This window comes from Oreochromis aureus, linkage group 7 (assembly GCF_013358895.1).
Source record: "Oreochromis aureus strain Israel breed Guangdong linkage group 7, ZZ_aureus, whole genome shotgun sequence".
In the NCBI taxonomy this organism is placed as follows: Eukaryota; Metazoa; Chordata; class Actinopteri; order Cichliformes; family Cichlidae; genus Oreochromis; species Oreochromis aureus.
Genome location: NC_052948.1, coordinates 39941198 through 39958888, shown reverse-complemented (window position 1 = coordinate 39958888; position 17691 = coordinate 39941198). Strand labels below are relative to the sequence as shown.

Below are 17691 nucleotides of genomic sequence, written 5' to 3'. Positions count from 1 at the left end.
TTGAATCTGTGGATGTGATCAAAGCCATGTGTCTCTAAATATTGAGGCTAAGATGACCAGGTCAACGACCACAAACTTTTGACATAATTCTACAGTAAAGGAAGGCAAATGAACCTTTCATGTCATCCCAAAATTTTGAGTAGTTGATTGTGTAGTGCTACTGTTATAGCACATAGTAAATTTATGTTGTAAAATTACTGGCAGTTTAGGTAACTCTGTAAATTCTAAAGCAGTTCATTCAGATTCTGTTTCGATTTGATTTTGTGGCATCAAATTAAGCACAATCCCTCCAGATCAGCTGATATCAGTGGCAGCCCACATCTGCTGGTTGTACACAGCCAAATGGTTAATCTCATGTAAAGTTCACTGTTTGAGGCTGTAGTCACTCAGACCTAGAGACTGGTAAATGACCCCGTGGCTTGTGGTTGCTTTGGTTGCAGATGAACCTATCCCCTTTACTTCATGTTCACCACCGTTTGGACAGCAGTCGGTGAGTGTTTGCAGACAAATCTGCTTCTGCACGCAAATTACAGGCAACCTGTTAATGACGAATTTAAAGGAGGTTTTCAGTACGTCACTCTGTCTGTGCTTGATTTCACCGGGCAATGGCCATCAACCATTCACTCAATACACATTTTTCCCTAGCTATGGAAGGTTGCCTGTCTCTAGGCTTGTGTGACTTGTGCACCTCTGCAGGCCACAAATCACTTTCACCCCCAAACCACATTTCATCCTGTATCTGACTTAATTAGTGCGTATGTAATCAATATGTTCGATAGTTTAAGACTTTTCATTGATGGCTGATCTGTACAAGGGATCTTGCCCACAACACAAAATGTAAATCGCCGTTGCTGTGCATGATGTTTGGGGTTTTTTTTGGTTTCTTACATGGTTCTGAAGGTTTTTCATCACTGTTCTTTCTTATTTTTAACCTTTAGCAGAGAGAAGATGTCAGTCAGCAGAAGCTACAAAATGTGCATCAAAAACCTTTGATTCTCCTCACATTCCCCTTGATCTGGGCGCAAGTTTGATCTCCTGTGTTTCTGCTGGCTTTGATTCAACAAAAAAAAAAAGACATCTGAGAAAAAGCCGATAGACACAGCATGACTCTAAAGTCAGCGTTTCTAAACAATAAGCCGAATTAGAGTGAGATTTTGCGACATTACAACGCTGAAAATGAAAAGAACTTGACAATTTTTGCAAGGATGGTGATAATTGTGCGACTGAGAGGTCGGGTAGCAAAATGGAGGCTGTTGTGTACTTCCTGTTCCCATAATGTGTCTATAATCTGTAACATACAGTTATTAAGTCTTCAAACTTTCATTTACAGTTGTTTGAAATCCTAATGACAGCCTGGCTTTACAAGAGTAAATAAGAGCCGGGATCGTATTATTGCTCTGACATGGAGCACAATTAAGTCAAGATGTCTCACACAAACTAGATCTCGGTTTATTAATTGACTGTGGGTCTTTGCTGTGAATGACTGTTTCTTGCTTTTCAATCTTTTTATAGTGGTTTTCCATCAAAGAAGAGAGCTGCTCTAGTTTGATCTCTCAAAGTGTAGAATAAAGTTTAGAGCAGGCTTTGCTCTGACTTTTCATTCACATGTGGAATTCACGTGGAGGTGAATAACTCTGAGGTTAGCTGTGAGGAAAACAGACCTTCTCTATCAGCTGAATTTCTTCTAAAATGCCCTCCTCCCTGCCCTGCCTTCATCTCCCTCTCTCTGCCCCTTTCTCACTCTCCAGATGGCCCACATTAATAAGGCAGACAGTCATACCTCAGTGAGCAACCTTTTCATTTCCCCTCAGACTGTACAGACACATTGGAGGAGTCACCCTGACTACTGACCCAGTCCTTTTAGTCTGTTGGCCGGACAACCGTATTCAGACGAAGGGTGGCGAGGTTGAGAGCACAGAGAAAGCGGGTCAGTCTAAACCTGGCACAGGCAGCTTGGCGGGAATGTGCAGGCAGTGGCTCCTCCAGTCAGCAGTATTTTTTATTTACTGGGGAGCTGCTGTCTCCTAAATGATACCACCACATCTAAAAGCATCATTTTTTCTTAGTAATCTAGTAAGGAGATGAGAAATCTGCTTGATGTTTCAGCTAAGAAAATATACTCCAAGTATCCAAGTTGTTTGGGGATTTAAAAGAAATTATCGAGAGAGAGAAAAAAAAGGGGAAGAGGAAAAAATTCAAAATATACTTAAATTTAGTATATTGAGAGATTGAAGGGAGGCTGACTGAGGAACTGACTAGATATCTTCCACTTTTATTAGGTCAGTGACAAAACCAGCCGTACTCCACCACAAAGTGTCTCAGAGTAGAAAATATTGCAGTGATGTGTTTTTTCTGGAAACAAAAAAAACACTTATGAGCAGCTTGAAAAGAAATGTCAGTGTGAATAATGTTTTAGAACATACTGGTTGTCTTTTCTGGATTTCAGGCCCACTGATGAATGTCATTCCTACTCTAGTAGTCCCCAAGATCACTATAAACGAGTAAACAGTGGCACACAGACACATCCCTGTTATTCTGCATCTACACTGCCTCTGGTGGGCGTTCAACAAAAACTACACCTGTAAATCTAAAAAGCACAAAAGACGCACGAGCAATACACTCACGCATTGTACTCAGGGCTACCTGACACGCACGTGTATGCAACAAGACGAACACACAACAACAGAAGCACACATGTACTCAAATGTGTAAATATTTCAGCTTTTACCGACAATAACAGCCAAGCGCATTGAGTCGACATGACACTCTTTGCTCCATGGATTGAGTATTTGTGAACTATGTGAGTCACACAAGTGGTTGGACCTTGTTTGTACATTAGGATATGAGCCATGTATAGCTGAGAAAACACACCCACACCTGCTCCATTTATTAGTGCTTTATACTAGGCTGTCTGTAGCACTGTACATACATTGCTTTTTTGTTGAAATGGCAGTTACCTGTGTGATAAATTAAGCTATCAGAAGAAAAGAAGAAAGAGTGTTGTCTCAAAAAAATGGCAACACATGCAGGAGCTTTGAGTGTTTAAATTCTGTGATAGGTTCAATGGTTTAAGAGATCAGAGAGATTTTGCTCCCCATTTATATCTGGAGATATAGCCATGTTTCCCAAAGGCCCCTCTTCTTCTCCTGCCAGGTCAAAAAGGAAAATGCATGAATGCCTTTGGAAAACAAGGAGGGTTTTTTTTTTTTTTTACTACACAATGGGATTCATCTAGACACCAAAGACTACGAAGCCTTGGCTGCACAAATCTGATCATTCTGCAGTCTCAGAAGTGAGAGATGTGATCTGTCTAGACACTTATGAAATGTCAGGAAAGAAGGGGGGAAAGAATGCTCTCCTGTGTGTAAATCTGAAAGAAAACCTGTCTTGCTCACTCTTGCATTAGCACAGAAAGTTGGGGTTTAAATCTGGGGATCATGCTAAATTTGTCTGGAAGCAACGGGAGAAGTGCTGTAGGAAGACCCGGAAAGTCCATCCGCAAGTGATTCTGAAACTCTGCAGAGCTGCAGAAATAGATCCTGGGTTATGTTTCCACTGCTTAGGCACGGACTAACTGCAGAACAGATCATTTTCTCTGGGTGTGTGTGCGTTTATGTCAGAGGGTGGGGCGGTGGGGAATGTATTAACACACCCACATGCAGACGCACGCATACACACATACATATACAGCACTGCAGTCACATCAAGCATGTTGTTGCATACTTCCTGGTCATAATTCATGGATTGTTCACGTCCATCGTCCTCCTGATAAATGATCAAAGTCTTTTGGTTGGGAATGTACACAGTTGTTATGGTGATTGTAGAGTAGAATGTATTTACTCGTATAAAGAGTAAACTTGTTTTTTGTAGAGAAGCATATATACAGAATATATATGGATAAATACATATATATACATCTATATATCTTTTGAACTACTTGTGTGTAAGGATTGTTTTGGGTGCATCTACCCTGTTAGGATTCATATTTCTTTTTCCCCTTTTTTAAATTTTTAATAATGATGTTTTGGCAAAAATAGCATCTCATGAGTGATGATTGTTTTCTTTTTCCTGTAAATATCTTCTTCTTTTTTTTCTTTGACCAAAAGGGGAATAAAATACACCGTTTTATGATGCTGCCTATGAATTTATGAAGTGATATCTGCTCACAGAATCTATTTGTTCCATTAAATGATCAAAGTTACATTTTGTGAAACTCTACAAGGTTCTGCTTAACAGAGGCCACTGATAAAGAATGATGAGTGTGATTTGAACTCGCTGTATAGTTTGTTTTAATTAGTAGCAGCATTAACATCAGTGATGATCTGTGGTTGTCACTGTTCTTGACATACAGTAACCAATGCTTGATGAACTGAAAATAAAACTGAGAAAGTGCTGAATCGATTTCTGAGTATCTTTTTTTAAATTGTCTCACACTGATGCCTATCAAAAGGGCCTGACCATAAAATAGATCTAGATTTTTTTTTCCAAAATACAATACTGTGCAATAGTCTTGAGACAACCATCATTTATTTGCATTTTGTTATGAACATCGGAAATGTGTACATCAGGGATGTCATACAGATTTTACATGGTGGGCCACGTACAGCTCACTTTGTTTCTAAGTGGGACAGACCAGTGAAACGTCCTGTCAGTGTTTAATCCCTGAGATGTCTGAATATAAGGTAAAGAAGTTCAACTGTATTTTTTAATTTTTCTACATAATAATTGTAAGAAATGTCTAAAATTACAGAAAAAAGCAGGAAATATTTTGGTTAATTCATAGAAAATATCCTGTTGCATTTTACTGAAATTCCTATAGAAGATCATTAAACAAACTGGGACTTTACTATCATTTAATTGCTTATCTGTTATTTAATTACTAGGTCTTAATCAAAAGAAGCTGCAAAACACTTTAAAATTTGATATTGGACGTTGGCTGCCTTATATTTCATTCTCTGTTAAGATGATCCCACACTGCTTCAATATTGTTGAGGTCCGGGCTCTGGAGAGGCCAATCTACGACTGATCGTTTCTATCCAGGTATGCTTTTTATTGTCTGTGTGTTTAGAATCATTGTCATGCTGAAAAATGAAAGCAGTTTCAAGTCAGATGCTTTAAAGATGGTGGATCAAAGTCTGACGGTTTCTTTATGTCACACCATAATGTCAGACTCAAGGTTATGGACAATAATTGGTAAGTTTGTCTAAGAGTTTCAGCACATAGTGGTTTAGAAATATAAGCTGTCAGTCCTCTCTAAAGCAGTACTGCTTATGGCTGAGTCTGAGTATCCAGTGACATCTCCGGTAGTCAACACCATCAACGCACAGCCATAGCTGCCAATCATCCAACACAGCAATAAATGTCTGTGCGCGCTGTTTCCTGGAAAAAAAAAAAAAAAAACCTTTTTCATCTGACGGAAAGCAAACAGGACAGTAATGATGATGCATAAACTCGCCAGACTATGACAGCCATCCTGACAAATTAAACCCTGCTCAGTACTAGTACATTGTGTCAATTGTGGTAGAATTAATGCATTAATTCAGGCTTAAAGTACAGTTTTATGGTATTATTTTCCCTTGAAAATGCAGACAGAGGTGTCAGAAATCTGAATGGGATGCTCCATTTGCCAGCTCCCATCAACATGATAAAACCTTAATACAATGAAACAACTGTCTTCTATAAAGACTTGTTTTACAATGACTGCTCAGAAGTAGAGGAGGATGTGCGTGATTAAAAATCAACTGAAGCAGAAACACCACAGTTTGAAACCTGGCTTTGTGCACGCTCGCTTATGTACACACTAATCTGGAAAACTAATAAGACTCAATATAATACCAGAGTCATCTGTATGCTAGGTGCAGACTCATACACTGTGGGGTAATAAATGACCTTGGACTGCTGACAACTTTTTGGGATGGCCTGTATTGTATTTCAGCTGGTAACAAGAAACGGCGATATGCTCACAAATCAGATTAATTGGACAGGACTCATTCCTCTCCCCCTGACAGAGGACATCAGTGCCTGTTTATAGATGACAACATTGCTGGTGAAGATTTAACAAGGCCAGCAAACAGCTAAAGCCAACACAACATCAAATATCAGCTCTACATTTAGAGTAGCTATTTTATTCGAATGCCACAACCACACGGGATCTACACCCAGATTGTATGGTTGGTAAACTGTGTGATCATTCTAGCATATTTTGACAAATACAAGACTGACTGGTCTGCAGTGTTATTTCTTTATTTGAGCAAAAGAGGTCCATTTTAATTAAGCAGGTGTTTATGGGTGGTCTGTGGTTTCATCCCTGGCTGCATCCCAAAGTATCCTACGGCAAGACACCAAACCCTGATTTGCTCCTGATCCGTTCTTTGGTGTGTTAGTTTTAGACAGATGAAGAAAAAAGTGTGTGAATAGGTGAATGAGACATGTTATGCAAAGCACAAGCACATGCCATCACACCTCTAACTACAGTGAGGAAGCAGAAAACTATCTGTTTTTCTTTACTTACTTATTTGGCTATGGTTGGCTTACTGTATAAGATTATCCACAATGTATTGCCACAACCACATAAACAGTTTGTAGCAAAATATACACACTTTATTAGTTACCCCTTGGTAGTACTGGTTTGGTCCCCTTTTTTTCATCATTCATGGCATGACTTCAGAAGGCACCAAACATTCATCAGAGATTTTGGTTCATGCTGACATGATGGCATCATGCAGTTGCTGCAGATTTGTCAGCTACATGATTGGAATCTCCTGTTCTACCACATCCCGGATCCCAACATTTTTCCAATCTTCTATGGTCCAGTTCTGGTGAGCACATATGAATTGTAGCCTCAGTTTCCCATGTGGTCTTCTGTTGCTGGAGCCCATCTAGGTTAAATGTGTTGTGCATTCAGAGATGCATACCTTCATGTAACAAGTGGTTATTTGACTTACTGTTGTCCTTCTTGTCAGCTTGAAGCAGTCGGACCATTCTCCTGTGACCTCTGGCAGTGCAGACTGGCAGAGCAGCTCTAACATCTTTACAATAACACGTATAAATCCACATCTTGCTAACATATTTGAAATCTCATTAATTTAATTTAAACATGACCACCTTTGACTTTTTAAAAAAATCATATTTCTCAGTCCATTTTCATAATGTGAGCTCAGTACACAGTGATCTCATGTATAAGAAAATTAAGTCCAAATATAAAGGTGGGGATTTGGTGGTTTGGTCGACTGAGACTGATAGGAGAAGGCACCTAGTCCATCTGATATACACAAAATCATGACTGGCAAATGTTTTAGACAGGAAGTTTTCAATATTTTTCCTCAACACTCCAAATCTAACTCAAAAACCGTGATAATCAAATGTCACGGCTCTCAGCTTCCTGCGAGAATACCCTCAGGCTTAATTGTTCATTAAGAAGGCAATGATAGCAGAGTAATTGGCCACAACAGAGATGTGTGAAATTTTAACCGAAGCACATATATTTCCCGAAGCGGTGGAGGGTTTACATTCTCCACAATCCTCACCTGAGCAAATGAGGCAGCAGAGATGAAACTAACAAGATTCAACGCTCAGGATTTTCACCTTTGCACCTGAAAATATCCAAACATTCACACACCATCCATAAAGGAGGAGGCTGAGTGTTATGTAAAAATTAGATTACAACTGAGTGTGAATAAGTGAACACTCATTTCTTTGTCTCCTTCCCCTCCCGTGAAGAAGAGAAAAATAGAAAACACAAACAGATACATGATCGATGAAACAGAGAGCAGGGGGTGAAGTCAAAATAGCTGCAGAGAGATTAAAAATAAAACCACAGACAACTTACATCTTTGATCAAACTGCTAAATCCTTTATGTATAAAACCCTGGCTGTGTTTTCAAGAGCCTTATTAGCCAATATATATATCAACTACTTATTTTACTTATGATGTAGCCTGCTTTCTAGCTAGCTAACATGACTGAAGAGCTTGATTTTTTTTGACAGAGCATTTAAATTATTAATACACCCACTGATTAAAGTGGGATATCAGAGGTAGGGAAACCCTAAGATCGGGAGTAGCAATGCAGTGTGAGGATAAAAATCACTTAGAAATCCATCCATCTATCCGCTTATCCTTTTCAGGGTCATGGGGGGCGCTGGAGCCTATCCCAGCTGTCTTAGGGCAAGAGGCAGGATACACCCTGGACAGGTCGTCAGTCTGTCGCAGGGCTAATCACTTAGAAATGATTCAGTTATTAATTCCAGTAGATTTTCTTTGTTTACAGGCTGTGATCACGTGTCCTGTGCTACTAATATTCAATTGTGGATCTAACGACCTGAATTCAACAAGATATAAGCAGATGTTACATGAGTCATATGGCTTATTTCCTATAGCATACAAGGTACAGTTCAGCCAGTGAATCTAATATGAATTTAAACTCTAAAGAGTCAGCCATTTTCACATATTTATTAAATTAAAATTCTGAAAGTTCTTTCATGCAGATCTCCAAATATGTTACTCTGCAGAAACAGCTATCATCAAAGCAGTAGTTGACAGTAGATTCCTGTATAGGAATTCCTGTATAGGAATCTACTGTGGCGGAATATTTTTTTTATTACATACTAAATTTGCAGCATTTACTGCTGTTGAATTTATGAATTCTGTATTCTAACAGGGTCCAGAGACCTGTTAGAGTGAAGTCGGGGTGGACCACTTTTCCACCTTCACCCTACCACTCACCCCTTTGACATCTGAAGCTAAGCCATATGAATATTTAGTCTCAGAGATAAACTTATCAAAAGAAGCCAAGTTCAGTCTTGTGTGTGAGTTCACAAGATCAGGTGCCAGGAAGTTCATGAGGTTGTAAAAACACCGTCACGCTGCTCCTCTTAGGCAAATTCTCTGACAGACACACAGAGTTCCATCCCTGATTCATACATCAACAACCATGAAAGTCCAAGACACCGCCCATCAGCAGTCCCTGTGCCATTTTATTTTGGTGCTTGGTGCCATTTGTTTACAGTCCTATACGCAGGGTAGAAAAAGGAGGGGGATAAAGTGTGAAGCAGATTGCATAATGCTGGCGTTTGTTACCTCCAGCAGCTCCCGGTATGCTACCGGCTTTCCAACTTTTCATGCCTGCTTCTTTGCAATCTGCAGCTGCAGAGCCAAGCTCCCCACTGCCGTCATCACTAAAGGTGTTAATTTATCGCCTGGATCTAAGTTATAAACACTCCAAATGATATATGCAAGACCTCCAGTTCAACTAGTGCACATTGCACATATCATACACTGAGGCCAAGGCAGAAAATAGCTCATCCCTGACACAGATAACAATGCACCCATCATTTTGAGGCACGTTCTCTGAGGGAGAAGATGAGCGATAGAACCGGAGCCAAAGTGCGTACAAGCTACAAAGAGCTTTCCATGCATCTCGAGGGAAAAGGCTTGTTTAAGTGTCTGACAGATAGGCTGTTTTCACAAGACATAATTAGCCAGCAGAAACAGGTTTATTTTCATCTTTAAAACTCTCAGAACCTCCCAAGAGGACAGAAAGAGAAGTCTCATTATATCAACATCATGGACCTCTTTTATCTCTTTCTCAATTTCAATTCGAGACACTGAAGAGGAAAATGACATGTAAGGCTTTTTTGTGTTATTTTATAGATGCTGCCTTCAAACTCAAGCGATATAGGAGATAAAGGAGCAAAATACTAATAAGTTTTAGGTTTTAAGCTTTAATTCATTTTGTGGCTTCTCGATATTTTAATAGCTTTAAAAGGAACAGTGATTCCTTTCTTGTTGAAATTGGTGGAAGGAAGATATTGATGGGAGTGAGTGAGGTCACACACACTCAGAGGGTAAGGTGATGCTTTTAACTGCCTTTTTAAATCAAAGTTCACAGTCACCTAAAACAGAGAAGCAGCAGTTTCTCTCACTGGACTTCAAGTTGAATCCAGATAACACTTTTGCTTAACAATTATAACGGCTTACTTTAATGACTATCTTCTATCATCTTACTGTTTTGGCTCCTCTTACTGCGCAAACATAATTAATCTGTAGCATCGTCATGATCACAGGGCAGTCTCCTCCCTTTTGTTTTTCTTTCCCCGTTTCATCTTATTCCTCCTAAAACATAATCATAAAAGGTCCCAGTATGCAATGCAGTATGCACTCCTGTAAAGTTGTTTGTTTTTTTAAATAAATGAAGATGCAAAATAATGGAAAGACACACAGATATTCTTCTGTTGATATCTTTATATTGAAATTCATGAAGTATACACAGTGCATTCTACACTATTACAATTTGCACACGTTGATAATGTTTTTGTCGTTGGATGATAAAGCTACGTTTTGGCATTTAATTAACCAAACAGCAGTCTGACTGAAAAGCCTAGAGCCCCAAAAAAGCCCCAAATAAACAAACGAACATTAAAACATTGTTGTGAATCAAACTGTAGCACGGCAGCAGGTGGGTGGGTACAAGTAGGCATCATTAGTTATAGTTACAGAGTAGAAAATCATAAACAAAAACTCAATATTTATTTATTTTTTAATGTTCCTTATTTACAACCCAGTGCCTTTAGAGGGATGGCCCTTAGTTTCTTTCAACTTCATGCGGACTCCTCCTCTGACATCACTAGAATACAAGCCAATCAGATTGCACCTTTCATATTAGAATTTATACAATTTACAGTAAGTTTGAAAAATTGCGCTTTTTCTCATTTTTTTTTCAGTCTTGCAGTAAATTATGAATAGAAACTAGAATATTGATGAGCTCCCTTTTGAGTTGGCTAAATATGAAAACACACAAGCACTTTATTACATCAACCCCCACAGACTGATTATCCTGATCGACACTCCTGAGCTGTTCACAGGTATCTTCGCAACAGTGTCGGTCGCCACCTTAATGTTTAAGTCTCCTCAGCACTGTGATCTGCTTGAGCACGTCGAATGCTCTGAGGCACGGATTCATCGAGCTGTTGGGGGGCGGGGTTCACGGGGCTTTTGCTCTGCATTGGAAGCCAGTAAAGCAATCTAATCCCTCGATGCTACCTCTGACTGGATAAAGGACTTCATAGCATAGAGACACACGACAACGCAAACTTTAACTTGTTGCATCATCAAACACCCAGGTTTGTGATGTCACGCATTATCTGGTTATTCCTCGCTCTCGTCGGTGTCCTTCATGCTGGTGTTTTGGACTGACCACTCGTTGACTGAGCACGGTTTTGCTGCTGACTGCATACCTTCTTTCAGATCACATATTATTATAACCTTCTGTGCAGATTGACACAAGTGACTACTTTTAACTAGCTTTTTAAAAAATATATATATATATATATATATATATATACACATGTGTGTCTGCATTTTAGTTCAGTGTTTTTTAACCCCCAAAAGTGTGACTGAAATGTGCCTGGCGTGCTATACAACCAAGGATTAAATGGGACCCGGGTCAAAAGGTCAGAGATTGCAGTGCAGCTGGAGGCGTGGGTAGAGGGAGGCGGGGCTTAAAGGTGGGTTTCAGTGCAGTAGAAAATCAAACATTCTGTCTCTGTGTGTTTTCCGATTCAGACTTCCTCTAAGCAGTGCATAAGCTTTCTGCCCAGCGTTGCATCGCTGTGGGTTTCAGCTATCCTCGCACTCTCACAGTACGCTTGTGCAGCACACACAGAGGTTTGCGTGGTTTTGAGCTTTTCTTTGCGCCAGGTTACCCAAACCAAACAAACCCTGCGTGTGAAATTTGACACGAGGAAAGGTTAAGCTGTCGGTTAACATTACAGCAGCTTTTATCATAAATTACATAATTATACCAACCACCTTTTATCAACCTTCAGATCAAGGCTTTGTCATCAAACCTCTCGTTAGCATCGTTCATATACACGTTTGAACATTGAAGCAGACTAGACAAACAGCTTGCATGCAGGCGCACACTCACAACCTTAGTGCTTTTTCTTTTCCCTCGGGCTTACGCACACTTTCCAGCTCCTTCTTTTGAACACACACAGTTTTGCACATTATTTTAGTCAAATATTTATCCACTCAAACATCACCTCACAGTTGAAAACAAAGCAAATTAACATGCGCTCTTACACTCACACATACGTTTCCCCTTTACGCAAGCATATGTGACAAGATACAAGAAAAATGCAAAACAAAAAAGACAACAACAAAAGGTATTGTTCAACGTAAATTAGAAAAAGCTCCATTTCGAAAAGGCATCTATTAGCTCTCGTACCTAAAACAAAACATTTACAGGGACTGGTAGTTTTGTGCCAGTAGTCTAGAAGGGAAGTGCACACAGAGCGGCAAGGAAGGACGGAGTGTTTTCTTCTCTATCCTATAAGGACAAAGACATTTCAGGTGTCCTTACCTTCCTTCTGTGGGTCTTTAATATCAGCAGTACAAAGACAGAAATAATTATGCTTTTTTTGTTATTTTCATTTTTAAACACTTGTCTTTATGTGACTGGTGGAAGCACACTGTCTCCGTGGGACAGAGAGTGGTACTGCTGTAATTCATTCATCTCATGTTTGCAACCCCTTCTCATCAGCAGTGGTTGGCTGCAGTCATTCGGGATTTGTGCTGGGCAGATTAGATCAGGAATGAGGGAAACACGACGATATTGTTGTTAGGAGGAACACAGCCTGTAGCAAAGTGATCCTGGGATTTAACGGCTAATGTTCATGTCAAAGTTATGGCCCGGTGGGTTACGTTAGAGGTCCGGAGGTTTCGGCGTGATGAGTTGCGCCGATCTCCAGACATAATCCGGTCGAAACTGGGTGGATAAGGAATGTTAGGTTAGGTGGTCTCCTTGCCCTGGGTCCCAGTGACGGTTTTGATGGAGCTGAGTGTGCGGTTGAACCAGGTCTTCTTGGCGGCCTGCACCTCATTGAGAGCCAGACCCAGGTGGTGCTCCAGATCCTGGATGAAAGAGAGCAAGAAATTACAGCCCAAACAGGCAATATATCTTATTTACTGCTTTTACTTTGCAGCTTTGAGTCGAACACAAAATCCTCAACTTTCCTCATCATCACTCCAAGTAATCTCCACACAGAGCGCTTTGTTGCAGTCACTTTAATGCATTTTTCCCCCTTAAGCCTCTATTTAGAAACTAGACCTCAATTTTTTCACTCTGCTCACACAGGGTTTTTAACACAGCAATGTTTAAAAGCTCCCCGCTATAATAACAATGCTTCTTTTCTGATTCCATTACATGCTAACGTTGATTCAGAGCACTGTCCTCAATTAGTAAATTAAATCGAGCTGTCGCATAAAGCTGCCGGTTTCTTCAACTCTATCTTCTTAAAGGAAAATGTTCTGCTTTCATTTGTTGGGCCTCTGCTGCAGGTTACTGCTGCTGCTGTGCCTGTTCAGGGGTGATAAAGTAATTAGAGCAGAAATGTGGCCTCCTTTTTTTCCTCCTTTCAACGCGGGTGACACAATATTTTACTTTCAACTTTAAGAAACATCCCATGTCAGAATAATGAATGACTCACACTCTGACCTCTGGACCCTACCTGGATTTTGCACTCGGCCTCCACCAGCTGCAGTTTGGTCTGAGCTAGTTCCAGCTCCATCTCCCTCAGCTGGTTTTTCAGAGCCTCCTTCTCTTCATCGGTCTCCTCGGCTCCCCCGGCAGATGCTGTGGTCACAGCGGCCCGTACCCGTCCCTCCTTGTTGAAAAGACTGCTGCATTTCTCGCAGCCTTCAACTTTAGCCTACATATGAGGGCGAGGAAGAAACAAACAGAAGAGGTAAGAGGACACTTTAAGCCTGAGCAAGGTTAGAGAAGAAAGAGAGACGGAGTGAGAAAAGGAAAACTTAAAATGGAACAGGAGAATGCCCCAAATGTTTTTCCCCTCACCAAACAACTGTTGTCTCAATTGAATGCAGATATTTATAGCTACCCAGCTGTCTTCTCGCTGTAAAGTTTTCATAATGATCACCACTTAGGCTGCGTCCAAAAACCCCCATAGACTCATGTGTTAAAACAGATTTATAGCCTGGTACTAAAAACAAAACAAAAAGAAAGATTTGTCTCTCACTCTTCTCATTTCTAAATAACTCCTCAGGCCTGGAAGTCTGCTTCACCTTAAAGTCTGATTCACCTCACTGAACTGGACATCTCACCTCTGTATAGTGTTGATGTCTTTAATGTAATTATCTGAGAAAATACATGCTGTGCTTTGTCACTGATTGTGATGTTCAGCCAGTCAAAAAGTATGTGTATTAGCTTGTTACTTAGGATCTAATTGTTAGCCTAGGTTGACAGTGCGAGCTGATAACTCCACCTTCTCCTAAATCAAAAAAACCAAAAAAAAGATGCTGACAGGTATGAAATTAAAGTCACCGCAAGAATCACAGTGTCAAAGTTCGAAGGGTTTTTGTCCGTTTTTGACCAATAAATCACGAAAGTGACCTTGAAGACTTTGTTGAATTTGGTCCAAATTTTAATGGATTGTTAACATGACCTTGCTCTACTCCCCTACAGAGTTTTATCAGAATTCATTCAAAACTTTTCAAGCTATTTGTTAAATTCCATGTTTTTGCAGAAGGCATATGAAGTCTGTTTGAGCAGATGAGGTAAAGTAAAAGTATTATTTACTTTCAGTTGCTCTTTCTAAGTTTGGCTCAGGATAACCAGACTAGTAGGGCGACTCCTCTGAGATTATTCTAGACAGATCAGTGCCTGAGTTAGCACCAACATGTAGGACTGTCGACAGGACTTTACATTCAGGGTTGCTTGCTTAGTAACAACAGCCGACTGAGGCAGCCGGTGGAGACGTTTCCTAAAAATGAATATTTTATGAGAATATTTAATTTGGATTAAATGCGGCCAGAGTTTTAAGCTGAATAGTAATTATGTGTAAAGCTTCCAGTCTCATTGTTGCAGAAGTGGCCTTAATGAAGCAGCAGAGTGCTTGAGCTGCAATTGGTGCTCTTGTCACTTCAAATTCAGTTTTAATGAGTCGCTGTCAGTGTGTTTATTTAAAATATCTAAAAAAAATGCATCTGTGAGCAGCTACAGCAGTTGCTGACAGTTAACAGGATTTCTGCACCATTAGTAGTACAGAAAAAAACCTGCACAGATTTACCTCCACACAGGCAGAGAGGTCCTGCTGCAACCTTTACGTGACTTGACCTTGGTGCACTAAACATTTTGTGAGCTTCCTGCCAAAACTGCCCTTTTCTTATATCACCTACTGTTTGAACTAATACTTCACGGGCCACAGGTAAAACTGCCACGGCCTCTTCGGTCATACTCCTCACTCTTCCCACCAAAAGATCTGATTTTAAACATTACATTTAACTACAGGTTTTACTTTAACCTGTAGGTTCAGTCAAACTTTCTTGTTCATGTAATCTTTGACTTAAAGCTTTCCAGACAGTGCTAAGAACCTCTCCTCGGTGATGTAAAACTACAGACGGCATGTATCTAATCCAGCTAGACAGCCGGTTATCTCTACACTAAGTAGGCCCTCTGTGCTGGGATGCCAGAGTAACAAGAGCTGATGCTCATTTTAAATATAATTGGTCAAAAAGGCAGCACGGTGGCACGGTGGTTAGCACTGTTGCCGCACAGCAAGAAGGTCCTGAGTTCAATTCCAACATCAGGCCGGGGTCTTTCTGTGTGGAGTTTGCATGTTCTCCCCGTGTTTGCGTGGGTTCCCTCCGGGTACTCCGGCTTCCTCCCACCGTCCAAAGACATGCAGCTTGTGGGGATAGGTTAACTGGATAATCCAAATTGTCACTAGGTGTGACTGTGCGAATGAATGTGAGTGCGCATGGTTGTCTGTCCCTGTGTGTTGGCCCTACAACAGACTGGCGACCTGTCCAGGGTGTACCCCAACTCTCGCCCTATGACAGCTGGGATAGGCTCCAGCGCCCCCCGCGACCCTGAAAAGGATAAGTGGAAGTGAATGGATGGATGGATGGATGGTCAAAAAGGCTCATTGGCTTCTTTTGCATGTGTCCAACTTTATTTTTCTGCCGTTAAAAACATTACTGTATACACCCATCCATCCATCCATCAGCCTCTCAATGCGGTGAAGTCGTCCTGTATCCTTAGCAGAAAAACAGCTCTTAAGCATAATGTTTCCACCTCCATGCTTGACTATGGGGGTGGTGTTCTTTGGGTCTGAGTCAGCATTTCTTGGCCTGCACATGTGCCTTCCTGAGCACAGGGACCTTGTGGGTGCTGAAAAACTTCACACCATTACTGCATGGTGTGCTACCAGTGGAGGTGCCTCTTGGCGACTGTGCTCCTAACTGCCTTCAGATCATTAACAAGCTCCTTCCATGTACTTTTGGGCTGCTCCATGACTTTTCTCATTATCTTCCTCCTCCCATGAGCCAAAATCTTGCATTGACCTCTACATCTATAACAACTGGTTATTTTATACTTCACAACACCAACTTCTTGGTGATGGTCTTGTAGTCCATTTCAGCCAATCTTGCCCCTGATGTCTTTTGATAGCTCTTTGGTCTTGCACATGGAGGTGGAGAGGTTGGAATGGAAGAAACTGATTCTATCGACAGGTATATGCTTAACAACATAACAAGTTCAGATCAGGAGTATCTACAACTGATTGATAATCTGTGGGATCTAGAATTGCGGCTGGGTTGTAGGGGATCAAATACTTATTTCACTCACTGACAAGCAAATCAATTTATATGAGGCTGTGGCTCAGATGTTAAAATAGGTTATCTGTTCATCAGAAGTGTCTTTAAGCAATGAATTGAATCCTGCTGACAGAGGAGCACCTTACATGGCAGCTAACAGAGTAATGAGAAGTAAAATTTGTAATACCCTTTGTAAACTCATAAAGTGACAAAGTTAATCCTGGCTTTTAATCGGTGCCGTCATGTGTGTTGGTGTGTAAAACTCACCCTGATTTTCTCAAGTTCTCCTCGCGTAGCTGTCTGTTGTTTCTCTAGTCGTTCGCTCAGCTGGGAGCAGATCTGCAGAAAACAGAAAAACAGCTTGGTTTGTTCACCCACTTTCAGACAGAGTTCGTCAATTAAACCAGAGGAACGCTTTTCAATTAAAATGAAAACTCAATACCAATGTTTTTAAGTTCTTACAACCAGCAACAGAAAATCTGTACTTCAAGTCAAGCTTTTTCCTGTCTCTGGTGCTTCGAGACAGCTCCAACAAACCACAAAAAGCCTGCTTAGTTTTTCTCCCAACAACAATCAAAGATTCAAATCATTAATTTACCTAATTTTAAAACAAAAAAAACTAATAGTAAAACAAAGTATACACAAGAAAACAGGAGGAAAAAAACTCTTTCAGAAAAAGTTTGATTAATATTTATGAATGAACACTGTCCTTCCCCATAATATGGTAAAAAAACAATACAGACAGAGTAATAAGAATAACATCAGCACTCAGAGAGCACCACTCCCCCCGTAGGGCAAGAGTTATACTGAAACTTTAATGTTTTATAATGTTTTTATTATAACATGTGGATGTCAGTCTGTTTTATTACACTAGGATGACGTCAGCCAGTTACGGCATCATTGTGACCTTGTAAGGTGTCAAATTAAAAAAAAAAAAAGTTTGTTGTACAACTGTCCATCGCTTTTCGTATGACATATTTCTTGATATGGTTTCGTCTTCTGAAATTTTTATCGCTAACAATGAAGGTCAAGTGCTCATGTCCCCCCAAAGTCTCGGATATTGTTGAGAAGTCTGAAGA

The 17691-nt window shown here is 40.4% G+C and overlaps 1 protein-coding gene across 2 annotated transcripts in view; it reads right to left on the bottom strand.

Moving 5' to 3' along the window:
• Nucleotides 1–10222: 10222 nt before the first annotated feature.
• LOC116312186 (rab GTPase-activating protein 1) overlaps nucleotides 10223–17691 on the bottom strand; it is a 77298-nt gene continuing 69829 nt past the window's right edge. For both annotated transcript variants that reach the window (XM_039614546.1, XM_039614547.1), the window contains 3 exons: nucleotides 16880–16951; nucleotides 13507–13707; nucleotides 10223–12910 (listed from right to left, as the gene is read on the bottom strand). In XM_039614546.1, the coding sequence (XP_039470480.1) occupies nucleotides 12788–12910; nucleotides 13507–13707; nucleotides 16880–16951 (396 nt within the window). In that variant the 3' untranslated portion in view covers nucleotides 10223–12787. The remainder of the gene's footprint in view (nucleotides 12911–13506; nucleotides 13708–16879; nucleotides 16952–17691) is intronic.